The sequence below is a fragment of the Pipistrellus kuhlii genome, unplaced genomic scaffold, assembly GCF_014108245.1.
Source record: "Pipistrellus kuhlii isolate mPipKuh1 unplaced genomic scaffold, mPipKuh1.p scaffold_m20_p_2, whole genome shotgun sequence".
Taxonomy (NCBI): domain Eukaryota; kingdom Metazoa; phylum Chordata; class Mammalia; order Chiroptera; family Vespertilionidae; genus Pipistrellus; species Pipistrellus kuhlii.
Genome location: NW_023425515.1, coordinates 150,574,067 through 150,596,693, shown reverse-complemented (window position 1 = coordinate 150,596,693; position 22,627 = coordinate 150,574,067). Strand labels below are relative to the sequence as shown.

The 22,627-nt window shown below is 38.4% G+C and overlaps 1 protein-coding gene across 19 annotated transcripts in view; it reads left to right on the top strand.

Moving 5' to 3' along the window:
• The window catches only part of SGIP1 (SH3GL interacting endocytic adaptor 1), a 198,971-nt gene that overhangs the window by 83,748 nt on the left and 92,596 nt on the right, over nucleotides 1-22,627 (top strand). For 11 of the 19 annotated variants that reach the window (XM_045584495.1, XM_045584493.1, XM_036444904.2 and 8 more), the window contains exons 2-5: nucleotides 6,175-6,238; nucleotides 12,346-12,370; nucleotides 15,623-15,694; nucleotides 19,909-19,965. In XM_045584495.1, coding sequence (XP_045440451.1) covers nucleotides 6,175-6,238; nucleotides 12,346-12,370; nucleotides 15,623-15,694; nucleotides 19,909-19,965 — 218 coding nt within the window. The remainder of the gene's footprint in view (nucleotides 1-6,174; nucleotides 6,239-12,345; nucleotides 12,371-15,622; nucleotides 15,695-19,908; nucleotides 19,966-22,627) is intronic. The other 8 variants (XM_036444910.2, XM_036444909.2, XM_045584496.1 and 5 more) reach the window with 1 other exon arrangement.

Genomic DNA, 22,627 nt, shown 5'->3' with positions numbered 1-22,627 from the left:
TGATTTCAGAGAGGAAAGGAGAGGGAGAGAGAGAGAGAGAGAAACATCAATGATGAGAGAGAATCATTGATTGACTGTCTCTTGCACACCCTCCACTGGGAATCAAGCCTACAACCAGGGCATGCACCCTGACTGGGAATGGAACTGTGACCTACTGGTTCATGGGTGGACACTCAAATCACTGAGCCACAACTGCTGAGCTAAAAGTAGCCTTTTCAATAAAAATCAAGGTTTGTTATTGTTGTTTTGCATGTATGTTTGTTGGTTGCTTTCTAACAAGAGGGCAAATGAACTGTGATGACTAACAAAAAGATATGACAAAGACATGAAGGGCATGGATTCTGGAGTTAGGCAGAAGGACTTTGAAATGTGGCTTACCAGTTACTTCCTGTGTGATGGGCACCACTTACTCCTCATGCTCCATGGTAGGTATATAATCAATACAATAATAGCTCTCACCTTATAAGATTGTGTAGGGCTAAGATAAGGAAGTTCCTGAGATACTTTTAAAACATTGTAAGTAGTTCTTAACAAATTGACATCTATTCATTTATATTTATAATATATGTTTTGGGCTAAATTGAGCTTTTCAATGTGCCATTGTGCACATTCTTTACCTAAAAATATGGTGGGGTCATAGCTCATTCCTCTCCCTGGGTCCCTAGCCTAGTGTCTGGGCATTCAGGTAGGTCCATCCTGTGCAGTTGGGATCCTTTTCCTTCTTTAATAATTCTGTATACACACTGAATATAAAAATAAAAAAACTGAACATCAATGGAATGTAGATTGCAAACATTAGGAAAAGTCGTTCATTTTTGTTTTAATTATTATACAAACTTTGCGTGGCTTTTTAAAAATGTGTTAAATAAACACTGATGGTATGCTCACTGTGTACCAGGCATTGCCCTGGGGGGACTACGAGAACCTTCAAGAACACATGTAAGAAGTAGCTGAGCTTGCCTCCAAATCTTGCTCTTATCACTTGTTTGTTTAGTGACCTTGGAAGAGGAACTTAATCACTTTGGGTCTGTTTCTTAATCCACAAAATAGGGGTTCATAATACCTTCCACACTTGTTGAAAGAACAAGTGTAAAATGCTTAGCATAGTGCCTGGCACATATAAGGTACTCAGGGAACAATCACTGACTTCTTACTCTTAGTAATTACACAGAGAGAAACTGAGGCTGTTCCTCCAAACCTCATACCCTGTGAGGACCTAAATTTTATATAGAAAGTAACACAGTACCTCTTGGATTCTCTATACATTGTGCTCCTAATGACAACCAGCAAAAGGACAAATTGGGACTTGATCCCATATGTTTAGATTACAAAGAAGGCCTGGATTCTGCTCCCTTCCAGGTTGTGTCATCTGATAGTATTTCTTCTTTTCCTTCCCTACTCCCTTCCATCTTCCATCTTTTCCTCCTAAACTATTCTCATTCTCTCTCTCTCTCTCTCTCTCTCTCTCTCTCTCTCTCTCTCTCTCTCTCTCTCTCTCTGTGTGTGTGTGTGTGTGTGTGTGTTAAAATACAGATACTATAAAATTTCCCATTTTGGCATTTTAAATTATGCGATTCACTGGTATTTAATCTATTCTCAATGTTGTGCAACCATCACCATAATCTCATTCTGGAACTTTGTATCAATCCCTGGGTCCCCCTCTATCTGCCCCTGGCAACCTCTAATCTGCTTTCTGTATTAATGAAACATCCCACTTTGGATATTTTATATAAATAAAATCATACTAGATATAACTTTTTTTATATCTGGCTTCTTTCACTTAGCATAATGTGTGCAAGGTTCATTCATGTCATCACATGTATCAATTCTTCATTGCCTTTTTATGAATGAATGGTATTCCATGGTGTGGGTATTGGACATTTGTTTATTCACCCATCAGTTGACAGAGAATAATTTTCTTTCCAGGGGAATTATATTTAGAAAATAATTTTAAACTAAATGATTGAGCATATCTTCATAGGTTTAATTATATGTATAGTAAATGGAGCCTTGAGGCATTTGAAGAAATCTAATGTCGTTTTATAAAAGCCTGACTCTAAGAAAAAATACTGCATATTCAGAAGCTCACCTACAGATTCACAATTCATCTACATACAGATGGCAAATGAAACCTTGTGAGTGGAAAGACTTGTCTCAGGGAGAGGGTACAGAGGAAGCTAGGACTAAGTCTGAAAGAACTTCAACATTTGGGGGAGCAGTGGTATAAGAGGAGCCTTCAGTTTCCTCCCTGGAGATGATGATACGATCAAATTAGTCAAACTGTTAGGGCCATCACTTGAGATGAAAACACCTTCTATTTTTTTAATAGGGTTTGTAAGAGAATTAAATAGGACAGTATATGAAAAGCAACTGGTTCCTGGCCAATAGTTAGGACCTCAGTAAGGGCAGCTAGCAGTGTTACAATAATGGAATTTCTTTGTACTGTGCATGTGTCGCATCTCTGTTGTCAGTTGCTACATTTGTTGCTTTTATTCCATTATAATGTCATATCCAGAACTACCTATTTTGAAATAAGTGTTCCTGACCTCTTAAAAATTAGTTTATTTTTAATTGTGGTGTTGTTTCCAGACTTGACTAGCTTCTCCCATAATCCCAAAGGAAGCTAAAAGAATCTAAATTGGGTAGAGAGAATCTAGAGGCCAAACTTCCTGTGTGGCTGATCTAAGAAGGCAGTTCTGGATACACACTGGAAGATGTTCTCAGTTCCACAGCTTGGGAGAGAGAAAACCCTTCTAGTCCCTGATCATTAGAATAACATTTCCCCCCCCCCTTTAGAGCTGTTTTGATATTGGCAAGAGAAAACTCACTTCATTTCTCAAAAACATTATTTTTTCCTCCCATTTTGGTAAAGAATAGTTGACCAAAAAATTCATGTCCCAGCCCAGAAAAAACTACACTGTAGAAAATTACTTTTAAATGTTCATGGAGTTCTAGGGTCATAAATGAAGAATCATTAGACTTAGTGTTTTGTTAAGTTTATCAGATTATCATATGCTGGTGGCCCGATGCACGAATTTGTGCAAGGGGCTCGGCCCTCGCAGCCCCAGCTTCGTCCAGAAGGATGTCCCAGAGGTCGCCCAGAAGGATGTCCGGAAGGACATCTGGAAGGTCATTTGGCTGTCCAGTCTAATTAGCATTTTTGTTATCCCTGTAAGGTCCTTGACCATCATTTTTTCAAGGAATTTTTTTGAAATTTTAAAATAAACTCTAAAAAACATACCCACACCTCTCCACTCACTTTTTTTTTTTATTGTTTATACTTTTGCAGCTGTCTCTATCCCTTCTCCCTTACCCCCCTGCTCGTCTTTGCCCATCCCCCTTCCCTCTGGTCTACTAACTTTTAACACTGTGCAATTGTTTTTTCCTGAATCTCCTCAAAGAGCTGCTAAGATATGAATGACTTTAACATTTTATAACTTTGTTCAGAGTTTTCTTCATACTTTCCTAAAATTCCTAAATCTTTTCCACTTTTTAAGGGGAGAAAAGTTTTTAATGATTATTTATTTAGTTAGTTAGTTAGTTCACCAGTTGGATTTGTTTTGATTTCCTGGAATGTCACATCTTTGATGCATTCCTATCAGGCGTCTTCAAACTACGGCCCTCGGGCCACATGCGGCCCGCAGAGGAGTCTGATCCGGCCCACCAGGTTTTTTGGGCAGTGAGCGCAGCCGAGGTGTTACAGTAGGAATTAGTAGTTCATATAGTCCAGCCCTCCAGCTCTCTGAGGGACCGTGATCTGGCCCCCACTTTAAAAAGTTTGAGGACCCCTGCATACATTCTATATATAGTTGTATCCTACATATGGGAAATGTGACTTTCAATGAAACTAAAGCTACAAATTTACATAGCATTTTGTGAATATGTGCAAATTCTTTTATTGTTTAATATTATTGGCTGATTTGTTATAGGCTTGAGAGATCAAAATCTAAAAGGAATGTAACTTGTATTCAACTCCACAATTAAAAATGATCCTAGGAATGGACTCTGTGTCTTCTGAATACTGATCCAGTGTACTTTTCACTGAAAAATGGACAACTCGTGACATTCATAACCTAGTTCATATTGGCTGTTGTCCAAATTGGTGGTCAAAAAAACAGGACAGTCTGTGGAAAACTACTATTGCCTGCTCTGTTACTAATTTAATACAAGAATTACTGGAATTTGTATGTATTTTCTGATCTATTTGGAAGAGCATGTTATTTCTTAATCATGTTAAAGTTGTAGAAAATAAAACATAATATAATAATAACATTTGTTTTATGGTCCTATAAAAACCACTAGTGATTGGTTTATATATATAAAATGAATATATTCATTTTTTATCCAAAGCTAAATTAGAAGCATGGAGGAACCAATTAAGAGACTCAGAAGCCCAAGGAAAATTAAAGGAGGAAATGATGATGGTAATTGATATTTTGTCTCTGTAAGTAGGTAAAGCAGAGGTGAGAAGGAAGAAAGTTTTTAACAAAATTAAAAATGAATGGAGCCAAAGTGTTCTTAAATGTTGTAGGTGACTAGCTTTTTAAATGTCAATAACTGTTTTCCTAAAATTTCTCCTGTGAAGAGAAAGGAAGAATACATTTATGTGGCACATATTTTTTAAAACAAACATTGACATTTTAAAGGCCTAAATGGTTTATATGAAATGACTATGAAAATGCAAAATTATACTGAACAGATGCTCTTTGGAGATTAGACTTGAGTAGTACCCTAAAAGCCAAATAATGAGTGACTCAGATAATGTGAGAAATTTGGGCTGACTCACATGTTTTGGAAGAAGGTGTCATCAAATCACTGATTCTGTCATGATTTTCCCTTTGTTCCACCTGGTAGTGCCAAACAAACTCTGAAGTCAGTGACTTTTCCACTCCAATTTGTCAAGAAGACTTTCCAAACCACCAGGAAAATACCTAAGGTTTTGAATATGTAGGGATTTAGCATGTTTGAATAAAACTAACCTAAGAAACACAAGTCACACATGTAACTGTGGAACATATAGGAAATGTGAATCTCAAGAAAAGCTTGGCAGGGTAAGAATGGAGACAGGAAGACTGCACTTGGTATAAGGAACATACAAATGTAGGGACCTTGGCCTCTGTCATAGAAAGACTGACAGCTTAGCAGGGAAACAGACACAGGAAATATTAAGTGAAACAGGTTGATATAAGAGCAACATTTGGAGGGAAGCACAGGATAGTCAGTTTCTTACACCATTGGGACTGACATTTGGCTAGGATGTAAAGGATGAATTAACATTCTAAATATCAACAAAATAGGAAAGGTATTTTAACCAGAGGTAAGGACCACATAAGGAAGAAACAGATACTGACTACAAATGTTAGGGTATATTCAAAGAATGGCTAACAATCCAGTTAGCCACAGAATTGAAGAAATGGAAAAAGGTGAGGTGGGAATATGGGATATAAAGATGTATCAGGCCAGTGTAGCTCTCCTGGCATGTTTTTTTTATATTCTGTGTCTTGGAATTATCCAAGCCTCAAGAATATGGCTAACCTGGAAATTGCTATTCTTCTAAATCTGTATCTTGGTTTCTTGGCAAGGCCAATTTGAGTATGAATAACAATAATCTAAGAAAAGCTTGTGCAATACCATGCCCTAATCTCTCCTTTTCATTCTTTTACATTCTTATGTTTCTTATGATATTAAGAACTTGCAATGCTGAATCTTTGCAAGACATCTATTGGAAATATAATAGTGGTCCTGCTGGCATAGCTCAGTGGTTGACCGTCAACCTATGAACCAGGAGGTCACAGTCTGATTCCCTGTCAGGACACATGCCTGGATTGTGGCCTGGATTGTGGGCTGGATTGTGGGCTTCATCCCCAGTGTGCGGTGTGCAGGAGGCAGCTGATCAATGACTCTCTCTCATCATTGATGTTTCTATCTCTCTCTCCCTCTCCCTTCCTCTCTAAAATCAATCAAAGTATATTTTAAATATATATATATGTAAAATAGTGAATTATATGCACATAAACACTTATATATATCCACCCAATTGATGAAACTTTCCCTGCTGTTTGAACATTCGAATTTAAGAGATATGTTGCAACTTTAAAAAATGTTTATATGAATGTTGCCAGGAACATTCAAATGAAAAATAGATTGCTTTGACCCTTTGTTGTTTTCCCACAGGATTGAAAAAACGTACAAGAAAGGCCTTTGGAATACGGAAGAAAGAAAAGGACACTGATTCTACGTAAGTCCTTTAAAAGTTTGCCTCCTCAAAGAGATGCTGTTGTCATTGTCGTTTAGAGGATATGGAGTTTTCTTGGATATTGTGCACTATTCTGTTTCTGATTAAATTGTAACAGTTAGGTATATAAATGGTTCTTAGGTTTATGCTACAGAGATAAAGACTTTAGATCATGTGTTCAATTTTTCATCACATGTTATTTTACAACTTGATAACCACGCTTCCCAGAAATATGGGAGGCAGGAAGTATTACTGTTGCTTCTGTGGGGACTGAGAGTATTTATTACTACCTCTAGGTTTGCCCTGAGTGAAATGAAGAAGCAAAAACACCTGTTTAGGTAGATTAGGCCTAGCCAGATAACATTTTTCTGATAACATTCCAAAGCTTTTGCTTGATGCCAAGATTTTGTACAAGCAAAACTGTAAATCAACCAACAGAACTCACAGGATAGGCTATTTGGCTTTAAATAAGAAACCAGTGCCAGAAACAATCCTGTGAATACTTTTACATGTTTAAATGATCACAACCAAGATAATCAATTGCCCACAGACTCTAATAAACCCATCTTGAATATGTCCAATGATGTAACAATTCTGTTGCATTTATTTGACCATCTTAAATAGCCCTGCAGAGTATTTAGCTGGGACACAAAAATCTCAGGTGTCTCTAAAAGCCAGGCAGATAACTTACGCATGGAATATAAGATGGCCGGGAACTCGGCATTCCAGCGAAGCCCAATGTAAGGACTGCACCATTACACCCTACAGCTGGTTGTGGCCATGTAAAACTGAAGACCTTGTGTGGTCCGCTTAAATCAGAATAATGAGCCCATTAAACCCTTCATTTGTCTGGAATCCATGAAAGAAAGTTAGAAAATGTGAAAATCGATAGTTATTTGGGCACAGGTAAAAATGGAGAAGGTTACACTTATTTATCATCTTTAGCTTTTCTTCCTTTATACTTTTATCGTGCATACATTTTATCACAGGCTGCTGAGCATTGCCTGTGTCCTTGTCCTCCAAGATTTTATAATTCACTAGAGGCCCGATGCATGAAAATTTGTGTAATAATAGACTTTCCTTACCCTGGCTGCTGACACTGGCTTCCCTCTAGCACCTGGGTCTCGGGCTTCTCTCCTCCAGCCACTGGCAGGCACCCGGGACCTGGGCTGCTTCCCTTCAGCCCCGGCTTCATCTGGAAGGACGTCTGAATGACGCCCAGAAGGATGTACGGTCTGATTAGCATATTACCCTTTTATTATTATAAATGGGATAAAAAAAAATCTAGCACACAAACTGAAATAGCTTTCACATAACAAAATGAAATAACATTTGAAATGACTAGTTTGGGACCTAGTACTTAGTAAAATGCTCAGTAAATGGCAGCAACATTACTCATTATTACTAATACAAATTAATATGTGGTAAGTTCCTTGTGAGCAAATAAATGGAATTCATGGGAATTTGAGGGCAGAAAAGCTCATGTTTGGACAGATGATCACTGAAGCTTCATGGAGGGAGGAACTTTGAGTTTGACCTTCAAGTTGAAGACAGGCATTTCATGCTAAAGGAACAGCAGCCAAAGCAGCAAGGTGGAAAAGTCAGTTGGTATGCAGGACAAGACAAATAAGGCAGTTGGCCTACCTGGCCTACCTACTTGATCACTGGAGGCAAGACTAGAAAGGACATCAAGACCAGATAGGAAGTGACAGCCTATGGAGCCTGGGCTTCCTTTTGTAAGCAGTGGGTAACCTTGAAGCCTTGCATGTTTTTAAGCCAGAGAGTATAAAGGATTAGGGGGAAATAAAAGCTATTTTTTAATATAGATAGCAAATATGAAGTCACCCGTTCTTACATTTTCTTAATGCTTTTTCTTTTGGTAAATAATTATTTCATGGAAAAATTACCTTTACTCTAGTCTTGTTCTATATTAGGGGTAGGGAGACTTTTCTCTGCCAGGGGTCATGTGGATATGTATATCGAAACATCATTTGCTTAGTATAATTCACTTAATATAAATTTATGTTGCTATGAAAAAAGCTCCCAGGTTTATTGAATTTTTAGTCCTGCCTACAGTTGCCTTGGCAGGGCCAGACTAAATGATTTTGTGGGCCTTACGCGGTCCGAGCACCAGACATTCCTCACCCCTGTTCAAAATGATTGAATTAGAAATATGTTTTTCTATTGATTAAGGTATTACATATGTGTCCTTATATATGTGTCCTTATCCCCCCTTAGCGCCCCCCCCCCCCAGCACATGCCCTCACCCCCTGGTTCTCACCCCCTGGTGCCTGTGTCCTTTGGTTATGCTTATATGCATGCATTCAAGTCCTTTGGTTGATCTCTCCCCAGGAATATTTTTTGAGGACCACATAATTACTCTTGTTTCTTAAGAAACTGCCCTTTTCCAAACAACCTCCAAAACATGATGGTTCTGTCACTGGAGCCTACAGACCTGGGCTCTGCTTCCAGTGTTACCAGCATTCCCACAGCCTCAGGAATATGCTTTTTCTTTCCTTGGCCTCAGTTTACAATAGGTGGAATCTTAAGTTCCCAAAAGAGCCAGACACTGTACCAGTCAGCCTGTCAGCAACATCTCTTGTCATCTATAATGTGCCATGGGGCATCATTAGACACACAGGTATCAGGAGAACATAATTAGCAGAAATCAAATCCGTTTTTCTTTGAAGACAGTGTCTGCAACTGACTGCACATAATCTCTGGGTTTGTGAAGAAAATTAAAAAGGAAAAATTTCCCTCAAAAGGGAAAAGAGATCAAATAGCCTTCCCAGAGCAGGCAGAACTAATTTGCATGCTCTGCTCTTCATCACCATTTCTAAAGGTATGAAAGTAAGGAATTTTTCCTCATGGCTTTGATAGTTGCTCAATATCTATCTGAGATACTTTGATGAGACTTGTGCTTATAGAATCCCAAGCATGTCTCTTTAACTTATCACTGGAGTTAAAATAATACTTATGTGATAGCAAATTAGCCATAAATTGGTCCCAGTGGCAGTGTTGGTCAAAAGACCAACACTTCAGTGTCAGCCTTTGCTCTTCATGAGCCCTTGTCTCTAATCAGCTCATAAGGTTGGCCAAATGCTTTGGGAACTTGCTGTCCCTTCAGCTATAGGTAATGCTTATGTTAATCTGCCATCATTGAAACTTCGTTGATGCCAGCTGTCATCACAACTGTTGCAGTTCCCTCAGGGTGTACCACCAGCCCCAACTTCAGTTGATTGAACCTCGTTAGTTATAGAGTGGGGTTAGGACCAGAGCTTCCTGATTTAATCATCATTACAGTGCCTGGTAGAGAGAGGAAAGGAACGAGCCTGTGCTAAGTGGCTGGCCCTGTGCAGGGTCTATTGTATGCATTGATATCCCTTTTAATCCTCACAGTAATTCAGTAAGGTTAGAAATCATATCTCAATTTTAGTAATGAGAAGTCAATGCCAAAAGGAACTAAGTTGCAGGTTACCCAGAAAATAAGACTTGAAACTAGTATTCTTATCCAGAATCAAGCACCTGGGTTTTTATCACCCAGAAAAAAAAGAATAGATGGGCAAAATTATAATCAAGATCAATAGAAGGATAACAGAAAAAAGGCAGTGGTAACTGGCACTTTTTAAACCAGAGGCAATTGGTCTATGGTAAATGATTAGTTTTAAAGTAGAACTCAGTAAATATAATGGGTCTGCTATTAAATTTTTTTTAAATCACTTAAACTAAATTATTAAATTTCATAAGAAGGGTTAGGAAGCAAACTGAGAACTTTAAGAGTCTGAGGCTGTTAATCTCTCTGCTCCCGTCTGAGGACATATTATATAGTAAATGTATTCTAGATGACATTTAATGAGTATTTACTATGTTTTGAACACTATTTTGGGCTCTTCACTTCTATAAACTTATGGAATCCTCTAATTATCCTGTGGGGTATATGTATATGCTATTATCATGGCCATTTTGTAGATGAAAACTGAGACACAAAGGGATGAAGTGACTTCCCGAGGATTACGCAGGAAATATAGATTGATTAAACCCAAGCAGTCTGGCTCTACAGCCAGTGCTCTTAACCACCATGCTTACTGTGTCCTCCCTAAGAAGCACCAGCCCCATTTCCATCACTGGATAAGACCAAAGGATCAGAAGAGGACACCAATGCTGCTGTATACAATTACTGCATACATATATACAATTACTCCATAAAGTACATAGCTGCAATAAGCAGATCGTCAAGTGGCCTCTTGTAAGATGCTTTATAGGATGCCATGTATCTATACCAATCATGGGCAGCACTACAGATCTATCTCCAGAGATTGTTTTCTTTATATCTATTACTTCCTGCCCTAGAGACATCCACACAAGGATCAGTGCCTGTGGATATATCCTGTGGAAGAGTTGATACAATCACCTCTTTCTCAATTCCTTTAGCAGAAGCTAAAATTATATTAAGAAATGCTCTTTTCATTTTTATTTTTTGCATTATATTGTTCTAAAAAGAAAACCTGGTTTTGATGAGTATAAGTTGGTAGTTTTTCTCTGTACTTTCTTGTGCGCCTGAGCTGATTATGGCCATGATATCTCATTGGGTTTACTTGCCTGTCTCATTCTTCCTGTGATGAGCATGGCTTCATGTTTTTATCTCCAGATCCTAGCCTAGTGTCTGGCCGATTGTAAGCACTCACTATTGGTTCAATGAATTATGAGTTTAATGAGCTAAGACTCTTTCTGTCCTTCTAATTTAGAAGAAATTTCTTTAAACCAACTAATTCCCATAGCCAAGGAATATCCAAGGACCCTAAGATTTCTGTCAACTCCCATAGTCTTACAATATCAGCATCCTCTCTGCTTCTAGCCCTTATATCCACATGGGCACAGAACTGGTTATGAAAAACGATGAACCTCTACCAAGTGTTTTGCAATCCAAGTAAAAATATTCTGCTATTTAAAAGGAAGTGTTGGTGGAGAAGGGGAGTCTCATCTTGGAGCTCAGGAGATGTCCCACCAACTCTTTGCATTTCTCTCTCTGCCCTACCCTACGAAGCAATAAATAATTTCATTACCTTGTCCCACCTCCTAAAGAACAGTTCCAACCACACCACACTCCTCAAGGTTTCACAGTCCACCTCAAGTATCTAAGGTTTTCTTCCAAATAATGCAGGTCCCCCTCTAAGCATAATTCAGTTCCTTGCAGAGTGAATTAAAAGAGGAAGAGATGCAGTGACCACCCTTTTGCTTCTTCCTCTGGCTTCTCGAGTTTAGTTTTTCAAAATAACAATATGATTTTGCACAACCATTTGCACTTCCTCTATCGCTACAAAGTCTAATGTGGCTTCTGTGGACAGTCTTGTGTTCCTAGTAAAGAGGCATTATGTAAGAGGAAAAAAATATAGCCCACAGTTTTGAATACTTGCTATGTATCAGGGACTGTTATAAATTCTTTGTATACATTATTTGATCTAAGCTAGCTTACAGAAGTTACAGAACTAACAAGTGGTGGAGTCTGGGCACTCAGAGTCATCCTATTCTACAGCCCTTACTCCTGAGCACGGTGGCACACACAGTGCCACCATGGTGAACTCCCCTGAGTTATCAGAGTGAGCCCTGAGGAAACATGGCCCTCCCTTTCCTGCTTTCCTATAATCACTGGAGCAGTAAATAGAGAAATATGGAAGAAAATACAGATTCTCAAAATAGGTTGAACAATACCATAGTAGTTTCTTCTTATAGGGAGAATTGAAGACCATTCCCAGAGAGAAGATGAGAGAGAGCCAGTTGGCTTACATTCCCTGTGCTAGTGTTAAATGGAGCCACAGACTGGGACAGACACTTAATGAACTCTCCTCTTCAAAGGGGACCAAAACTGCTGCCGCAACTTGGTGTCTTTTGGACTTCTGCTTTTAATGAGAATCTCGCTCCCACATGGGCATACACACTCCCCACACTCAAATACCACTGGACTGACTTGCTATGATATAGTTTGCATTATACGGATTTACTGGGGTGAGAACTGGGGAGAGGGGGGAGAGGTGGTTAATGTTTCTTGTTATAGTCTATGTAACAAGAATGATTAATTCTTCCTAATAGCTACAAATTTCTTTTTGTTACAGAGGTTCACCTGATAGAGATGGAATTGTAAGTATTTAAATGATAATTTTTTAGTAGGTTTGCACTTCAATATATGCTATGTTTAAATTTCTTAAAGCCCCATTTCTTTTCTTTTCTTTTTTTTTCTATAGGAAAAAAGTAGCTTAAATGTCTTCTCACTGTTATAATATTCTATAGGAATTGCATGGGACAGCCATGCAGACTTAGTCAAGTTAACTTATTTATTGTATTCACCTTAAACCCTGCCCCAGATTAGGCCAGCAAACTAGTCATCAATATGGTGGGTCACAAACCAGACAGTTCCTGCAGGGGCTGCTACCATCAACTGTTACTCATTTCCAACTTAATGATATAAAAGCTCATTATGTGAGAATGTTTTTCTCTAACAGAGGCCACAAAATCATAATGGAGCTGAGATCCAATAAAATTGAAAGAAACTTCCCCTTTTGTAGTTCGGCTGCAGATACATTTTCTATATTAATTTCACAAGTAGGGGGGGAAAAAAACCCCGCTTATGCCTGAATTTACAGCCTGAAGGAGGAAAATGCATCCACTGGGTTTAGATTTAACAGAAACTCTGACTCCATGCTGGTCACCAGATTTCTTGATTTTTAAAGAAATCTCTGGTGCCTTGGCTTGGATTTATCTGAGTTGTGCTTATGGGAGTCTGCACCCACTTCTAAAATGATTTCTTTCAAATCTAAATCAGATGCCTATTCATAATGTACAAAAGAACAGCTGTTACTGGGGGGAGGGGCGAATTGACTCACATTAGGCTCATTGGGCTGGAGTGGGAACAAAAATAAACCTGGTGGTTAAAAATAATTTTTTTTAAAAATCACCCTTTATAATATACCTACATTAGGATGTTAATTGCAGCTATAGCAGGAGTTTTTCGCCCACATTTGACTCAAGGTTCTTAGCTTTGGGGTGCCTTTTGCATTCATGTAGTTCTTGCCATGAAATGTTAAGGGAATAGGCTGAAATTTACCAGACATTGGGTAACACTATAATCAAGGCTCTATTCAGCAGGGGAAAAAAAAGACCCAGAAGACTCAGCTTCTCCTCACCTCTTGCTTCTGGCTCAGAGCCCTCTCGTTAACTTTCTCTCAGGTACTCTCTCTCTCTGCTACTGTGTCTTCTCTTTGCTGCTGTCTGAGTCCTCTCCCTGGGTTCTCTTGTCCCCTCCTCTCCATTCTGGCCCCTGCAAAGCTCTGTTAGCTGTTCTCTGCTTTCTCTCCCTCCTGCTCCCAGGCTGGATTGCTGTTTCTTGCTTTTTTCCCTCTGCCACCCTCAGTCTTGTCCTTTTTCCTTTTTCTAAAGTCCCTACCACCCACCCGCTCATTGTCTGTGAGGCCCCATGGCTACCTCAGTGTTCTCCGCTCTCCCAGGGACCACCAGTTTAAATCTCTGGTGGAATATGCACCCAGGTGCCTGGCATTGGCATGGCATGGGCAACTATGAGTCAGGCTGCGTTAACGAGCCTGGCCGTGATTCTGTGAACTTGTCCACTCCAGCTCAGAGCTTTGTAGTGGAATTCCGAGTCCTCCTGTACCACCACCATTCCAAGTCATATAAAGTTACTTATTAGTGCCTGTACCCTCTTTGTTTCTTCACTGGAAATACCCTAAGTCGTCATGATTATTAGGAAAGGGAAATTACTTAATTTTGATTTCTCCGGAAATAATGCAGACCCACTTGAAAAAAAAGGCTACATTCTAAATAAATACATGTTCTCTGAAACAGGATGCGGAGCTTCATAGGTTGTACAAGCTGCTAGTTGTACAACCTATGAAGGAAACATTACCCAAGTTTCCCCACTAACTGTGGTCACCGAATTTGAAAACTCCTTATCATACCAGGACCTTAGGGATCCAAGTTTCTGTTTGCTTCTGGTCCTTAGAGGCCTCAACTTGATTTTCTTTCAAAGCCAGATTGATTACCGTATTTTTCGGACCATAAGACGCTCCGGACCATAAGACGCACCCGTTTTTAGAGAAGGGAAATGAAGAAAAAAAGATTCTGAAACAAATAGTGTCCTAAAATATTTTATGTGCATTAAAACCCAACATCACAGTCATAAACACATGTAATCAACCCTGTAAAGTAAACAGCAGCATTTAGAACCATTTTAGAGCCGGGCAAGCACACAGAGACCACACAGAGCCGGGCAAGTAAAAAAACTTTTTTTAAAAAGTATATGTGTAGGCTATATTTGGACCATAAGTCGCAGGGACTTTTCCCCCCCACTTCTGGGGGGAAAAAAGTGCGTCTTATGGTCCGAAAAATACGGTAAGACCTTTCATCTGTGGACCCAGTCCACTTTTACATGGCTAAATTAGCTTCCAAATTATTGTCTTTGGGCATCTGAAGTGGAAATTTATGGTTTTACTGGTGTAGTTCTATAAACTATAGGTGATGGTGCCTGCTTATAAATGGCTTGTCAACACAGGGTTACACAATAGGCTTAATGTATTTGAGCTTATTTCAGTTCCTCAAAAATCCAGTAAAGCCCATCTCTAGTGACAGTGCTTTTGCAGTCTAATATTCATAGGCTTCGTGGCAAGGTTTCATGTAGGAAGGTGGGCTTGTCTTGCTCTCCATGTGGCCAGATGTACCTGTCCCTTGCAGAACTGTCTGTCCCGGTGTCTGAGATTTCCGGCATCTGTGTGTTACAATGCATTCTAACGCAGAGACAAACTCTAACCATGCAAGCTGCACTTCAACTTTTTCCTAAACAGTTCAGATTTCCACCTACACAGGGCCTGAGGGCATCATCTCTGCTCATCCCGAGCAAGTGTACAGGAAAGGCCCAGATTTGGAGCTGTCAGCTGTGTGTGCTATGTGTATTGATGACCCTCAGGAAGGCTTAGGCCCAGGGTAAAGTATAATGCAGCTAGATTTTCATTCTTTAAGTAGATATACATCCATTTCTGTTCAGTGTTAGTGTGTCCTGGTGTCTGTTCTCTACCTGTAAATGAAGTACTTACTGGCTGAATGAGGATTAGATCCACACAGTCTCTCCTGCCTGAGATCTTTCTTCCTCTCCTCGCTTCTCCTGACCTAACTACACTGGCCTGCTGAATAGAGCCTCATTATGGGCCCCAAAGTCCTCTCGTTGTTTAAGGAACCCTGCCAAGATTGGCAGGCCCTACAATTTGGCCTAGAAATTGTTTCTTCTATGGTATGTTTGCTGACTCCATGTGATTCTTTATATGTGTCTTAAAGAACAAACAGATCCTTTAACAACTTTTTCTACATGAAAACAATCAATTCCAGCAGCCCAGCCCACATGAACCACCCTACAATAACAAAGCAGAGTGCGCGCGTGAAGGAGGAAAAAAAGTTTCGGTAAGGAAACAGATTTTAGTTTAAAATTTCCAAGGGGTTGTAGAAACAGTAAGTAAAAATCCCAGTCTGAAACTTGAAAAAAAGGAGTAGTATTTATTTACTACTCCAATTAAGAAGAGTTTTTTTAGTTATTTCCAAATTATTTTTTTGAAAATGTGGGGCCAATGTTTAAATCAACCACATAGACTCTATATGCTGATGTCTGGACATACTTTTAAAGAGTGAACAGGCTGCCCTGGCTGGTGTGGCTCAGTTTGTCAGTCGAGCATGGTCCTGTGCACCAAAAGGTTGCCAGTTCCATTTCTGGTCAGGGAACATGCGGACTTGATCCCCTGTGGGGATGCACACGAGAGGCAGCTGATCCATGTTTCTCTATCTTCTCCCCCCTCTCTCTCTAAAAATCAATAAAAGCATATTTTTTTAAGAGTGACAAGGCAAAAAAAATGTGTTTCCTTTATCTGAGACAAAGGAAAGATATTCAGATTTTTTAAAAAAATTATTTATAAAAAATCTTTGGCTCCAGTATAAGCATGACATACAAATCTAGTAATACTTTTTTAGGAAAAGCATTATCTCAGTAACATTAGGAATTTGGCAGGACTTTGGCTTGTCCGAACACTGTCCTTGAGCAAAGGATGTTGTTGAGTCAGGGACGCTGATCTTGGCCCAGGTGAGGGAACAACTACAGCAGTGTTGTTCAATATGGTAGCCTATTTACAATTCCAGTTTCTCAATCACATTGCCACATCTCCAGTATTCCAGAGCCACTTGTGGCTGGTGGCTACGATATTGGACAGCACACATCTAGAACCTTTCCATCTTCGCAGACAGTTCTATTGGACAGTGCTGTCCTACGGAATTATTTGAAAAATGAGTCAAGTCCATCTCAGTGGTAAAAAGATAATATTTACTAGGTGTACTGGTTAATAATGCAGATTTTTTCAATAGATGGAGTTACACATATGTTGATGGAGTTACAGATATATATGGAGTTACACATATAATCTGTATTATAAACTGGTTAATAATTAATCTGCATTATTAACCGTAATAATGCGGATTTTGTAATCAAAGAAAAAACACAATAATTTCAAGAGAAACATCAAAAGTGCTTTATTCAAAGTAATGTCCATCTCTAGCTACACATTTCTTCCATCTTTCAGGTAATTTGTGGATACCATCCCAATAGAACTTTTCTTGTTTTGAGGCAGACCATTCAGAGACGCAATTTTCCACTTTGTACGTTTTGAAGTGCTGCTCAGAAAGTGCATGTGCCATCGATTGAAACAAGTAGTAATCTGAAGGAGCAATACAACAAAATAGCATACATATCAAATCGCACATATGTCAACATATGTATAACTCCATATATTGAAAATATCCGCATTATTAACCAGTACACCTAGTAGGCAGCACAAACTGTGTCTTTAATATTTGTCACCTGAGGACTACTATGTGGTCATGAGCCGACCTAGGAAAACAAGAGCACTCTTGGTGGATACTGAGAACTTTGATGAATGTATCGATATAATTAAACACAATTGTTGCCACATTTATTTATTTAGTCCATCATATTACCTGAGAACAGATAATAAGCCTGACCAAAGTAAAATGCCTATTAAGATAAGAGTAACATTGCTACGAGCCTCAATTATCTTTAAATAATAGTTATATACTCAAGTATAAAAGTTACTTATGCAAAGTGTAGAAGTTTGGAAAATACACAAAAGAAAAAAGTAAATAATGTATAACTTTAACTCGAAGGAAAAAATGACTTTATATATTGCTGAATAGCCATTGTTGCTTGTATTAAAAACAGTTTTTAAATGATATTTCCCCACTTATCTTCTTCCTTGCTTCTACAACGTTTTCCAATTGAAAATCAATAGAGCCATTACCTTCATTTATAACCACTATGAGCTGCACTTGCTCAAGTGGTTAAACCATGAGAATTGTTTCTTTCTTGGGGTTTACCAGAAGAATCTTTACCAGTAACTTGATAATTTCCATTTGTGAAACCAAATATATTTGTAAGAATTCACTAGCATGAATGAGGCCAAATTCCTCTAATAAAGCTCTGTGTGTGTGTGTGTGTGTGTGTGTGTGTGTGTGTGTGTGTGTTTGAACATCTTCCCAAAAGAATGTATTGTTATGATTTTTTGTTTATGTATAGTATTTGTGATTAAAATGTTCCTATTTTAAAAGAAAAACATTTTATAGGTTTTGCTTTCTTTTCATCTCAATCTTCCATTGGTTTCCATAGAAACTGGGATTGGTGATAGAAAAGCATTGGTAATAGAAATGAAATTATCATAGAGGCAAACTATAGAACTGAAAATTTTGAACTCAGTAATTTAACTAATCTCATCAATTTTTAGGTAACAATCCTATGAATTGAAGAATTGTTTAATGACTAAAAGGTCTATCAATGGTAGTATTATGCTGATTATAAAATTCATCAGTTTAGTTTTTTTGGGTCAACTTTGATCATTTTATTACCATTATCACAAAAGTTAAATTTGTATATTAAATTTATTATATGTGCTTTCTAAGAAGGATTTGGAGAATTTTGCAAAGAAGGCATATGCAAACAGATTGGTAAAGAACGAATTAAAAAAGAAAGAAAACATGACAAAAAGAAAAGAAGAACAGTGCCCATTTCCCCATGGAAGAGATTTTTTTTATTATTAGCTGGCACATAATTTAATGAACCATGTCATCAACAATAGTTTTATAGCTTATACAGGTGCAGAGTTGATGTGACAGGTTTTTACAACAACTTTTGCTCAAAGTAGAAAGGATATCACTTATTCAATGAAGGCAGTTTTGTGAAAAAGTTGAAATGATGTAGTCAAGAATATATTTTTTAGGAGCAGAAAAAAGGAAGAGGGGCACAGGGCCTATGTTCTTGGGTTCTGGTCAGTGAAAACATTGGCATAGTTCTTGCATTTGTAAATTCTAGTGCAGTGCAGTACCTAAGGAAGAGAGAGGACTTGGACATATTATCTATTCCTTACTCATGTTCACCCTTACTAAGCTATTGTGGGTTCTTAGAGTGCCCAGGCAACATTCAGTAAGTATTAATCAATAATGATGGTTACCTCTAATTTGGTTTTCTAGTGGTCCTACATGCAAACATGCAAACATGAAAAGCTTACTTCTCCCGCCTGTTTGTCAAATTGAGGGTTAACTGTTCATATTGTGGTCCAACTCGCCTTCATTTGTGATTGCAAAATTAGAGGTTCTGTCTTCAAGCCTCACATGTCACCGTTTAATTTGTGTTGTTCTGAGATCTGCTTGTGCCCAGTGATAGACCATTGCTCTATGTGCTAAATACCTGAGTGCTGTTGAATTGAACCCTCCTTCCCCAGTTTGATTTGTGTTTTTGTCTTCTCATAAAAAGTAGGGAATCCTAGTAATTTCTCTTTGGATAAGGCCACATCCTTGCTCAAGTGCTGGTAGCCATATATCATGGTTGTACTAACAGTCAAAATAGAACTTACAAATAATCTAGAGAGAGTAACACTGATCTCCATTCATCTTGCAATGATGTGTGTTCCTGGAGGCATAGGACACATGGATGACAGAAAAATCCATGATGAATCCTATTATTCCATTTTAATATTTTTTTAAAAAGCCACTTGTAAAGAATATCAACACCATTTTTAATACATAAGAGCTGAATTAACTAATTTGAAGTTGATTTCCTTTATAGTCTATCAAGGGGATGGTTAGGAAAAAAATAAGTTAGTATTAGAAAAGCTAAAAAATTAGTTAACGACTTGGAGGAATACTCTTTGGATATGATTGGAACTGATTGTATATGAAAGAAACATGGAAGTCAAAATGTTTCCATTTAAATACATATATCTGTTTTTATCCCCTGAAGTTATAGAGAATTAAATTATAATGTAGATGATTCTAATTTTTTAGTAATTGAATAAAATTTGAACAGTTAGTAGTGAATATTCTATGGTTAGGTATTCTACAGTCTTGTACAATAAGTATGGAAGCTCTATTAGGCAGTGTCACGGCAACTCAGTTTACCATTTGGTTATGCTAATGTGGCTGCTTCATAGGCTGCTCTGATTTGTCTTTCCAGTCCTGGGTATTGATAGCTCTTGTTAAATAAAGATGAGAGTAAGTATTCTTTATTCCTTTTTTTGTTTCATTCAAATGTTTCTCTTCTAAGTTTATTTTCTCATTTATTACAGAAGAAAAGCAATGGGGCGCCAAATGGATTTTATGCAGAAATTGATTGGGAAAGATACGTGAGTATCAGAAAATGTTTTTTTCTTTACTAAGTATTTCAGAACCTGAAAAGGAGTTGAGGCATTCTTGTATTTAAAATATGACAGAGAAATAAGTGAAGCATGCCACCTCATCAGAAAGTACCTAGCACGATTAACATGGTAGACAGGCTAAGAGCAGGAAAGGCTTAGATAATGGGTTCAAGACCTAACTAGCCTCTCCACGAGTCAGCTGTGTGTGGCTGTGGGATAGCAATTTGCTGTCCAGCAAAAATGAAGTCAGTATCTACTTTACAACATTATTGCAAAGATTCAATAAACTATTTGCTCAAAATAGTGTTTTAAGGGAAGATGTGAGATATTAAGAAAGGGTGATTTTGAAAAATTCTTTTTACCTAGAAAGACTTAGTATATTTTCTAGGATTCTTAAATATGCATGAATGTGATGCTCTAAATTAGGAGTGTCAAACTCAATCAGAGAAGGGGCCAAAATCTAAAATCCAGCCTAAATCGAGGGCCGAATGGTTTACTGAACAGTCATAAACTGTCATTGTGATGGAAACGCAGTGGAGTGCAGTGATGACAGCGCGGTGCGGGCCACATTGCAAGGCCTGGCAGGACGGATTTGGCCCGCGGGCCTTGTGTTTGACACGTGCTCTAAATAAACAAGTATGATAATTAAAATACCAAATTACTCATCAAGCACTATCCCCTCACATCCAGCACATAAACCCTAATCTCCAGTGTTGTCCCTGGTCAATATGCAAGTGCTTAATTGAAGCATAATTTGCTTCAAATGTTGTTAGTCATAAAAACTAATAAGACCACACAGGAATTGCTATTATAATTACACATTAGATACAACTTTCTCTAAGTAATGAGAAGGGTTTTATTTTTAATACATTATATCATCTTGCTTTTGGCAAGGAGAGGTTAAGAGCAGAGAGAGCCTTAGGGAGGATTTGACCTTTAATAAAGGGAAGCCCTCAAGCAGGGATGGGAACATGCAGCCTGCAGGCCCTCTAAGGCCCACCAAATGATTTGGTCTGGCCCTGCCAAGGCATTAGGGGTGAGTTAATTAAATGTTTGACCAAATATAGCAGGCTAATTTTTAAGTTGATAATTTTGTATAGCCCTCAAATGATGTAATAAATAACCAATGGCCCTTGGCAGAAAAAAAGTCCTACTCCTACACTGACGTATAAATTGAGGCTAACTGGATGAACATTTGAGGAAAGATAATTCCAGGCAACCTGGCCATCATGGCTCAGTGGTTGAGCATGGACCTATGAACCAGGAGGTCATGGTTCCTGGGTTTTGGGCTTGATCCTCAGTGTGGGGCATGCAGGAGGCAGCCGATCAATGATTCCCTCTCATGATTTATGTTTCTATTTCTCTCTCCCTCTCCCTTCCTTTTTGAAGTCAATAAAAATATATTTTTTTAAAAGATAATTTCAGGCAGATAATTTATAAGGTCCCTGAAATGAAGGGGGGAAAAAACTTGCAGCATTCAAATCATAAGTTAATAATGAATCATGGTACTTACCATATAATAGGAGGAAGGCTTTGTGGCTGAGGGGGATCAGAAAAGAATCTCAAACCTGAGGCTAGAGAGAAGATTCCGAGCCAGGTCCTGCTGGGGCTTTTGGGCTACAAGGCAATGTGCTTTTTAAAAATGTATGTATGCTTGTATTGATATTAGAGAGAGAGGAAGGGAGAGGGAGAGAGATAGAAACATCAATGATGAGAGAGAAGCATAAACATTGATCGGCTGCCTCCTGCAAGTCCCCTACTGGAGATTGAGTCCATAACTTGGGTATGTGCCTGACTGGGAATTGAGCTGGTAACTTCTTGGTTCATGGGTCAATGCTCAACCACTGAGTCACAACAGCTGGACATGGGCTTTTATTCTGAATGCAGTGAGAAGCCACAGACACATTTTTAGCAGGTAAGTGATCTTAATATTCTTTTATTTAAAAAGAAATAAAAAAAGGAAAGTAAGCTTAGTAAATTGTTTCAGTGACTCCAAAATCTCCCTGACTTCCAGGCCTATTACCTCAACTTCAAAAGGGTCATTATTGAACTTTTCTTTACCTTCTTCCTCTCTACAGCGTAGGATATAGTCTCAAATACCTGGGATCAAGGAGTGGTTCTGCCATTTGCTGTGTGGGTTCCTTGAGTAATGGCATCTGATTTCTCTTAGTTTCCTTCGTGGTAAATAGAATAATTCCACATATGATTGTTATGAAGGTTCAATGAAATAAAGTGTAGGTCATAATACTTACCTTATAATAGGAACTAAAATATGATAACTAATTCTAATTATGCAGACTGTCTTTTATCTTTCCTGTCTTTTTCCTAAAAATAATAGTTGTCTGCTGTTACAATTAGTTCAGCCAGGATTACCAGGATAAAAATCCTGGAGTTTTCCTGAACCTCCCCTCTCCTTTTTCTCCTCTGATAAATCTGTTAGTAAGACTAGCAGTTTGTCCTTCCAAATGTCCTTGATTCATCCCTTCCCACCACCCCAACTTTGTCTATATTATCCACACAACTTATGGGCATGATGCAAGTATTTTGAATTAGTGTGTTTTCCCCCCCTCAATTTCCTTCTGTGCCAAGTCTATCCTGAACTGTGCTTCCGAAATACCTTAAGATGCTGTTTCCAGCATGCCCTCCCCTA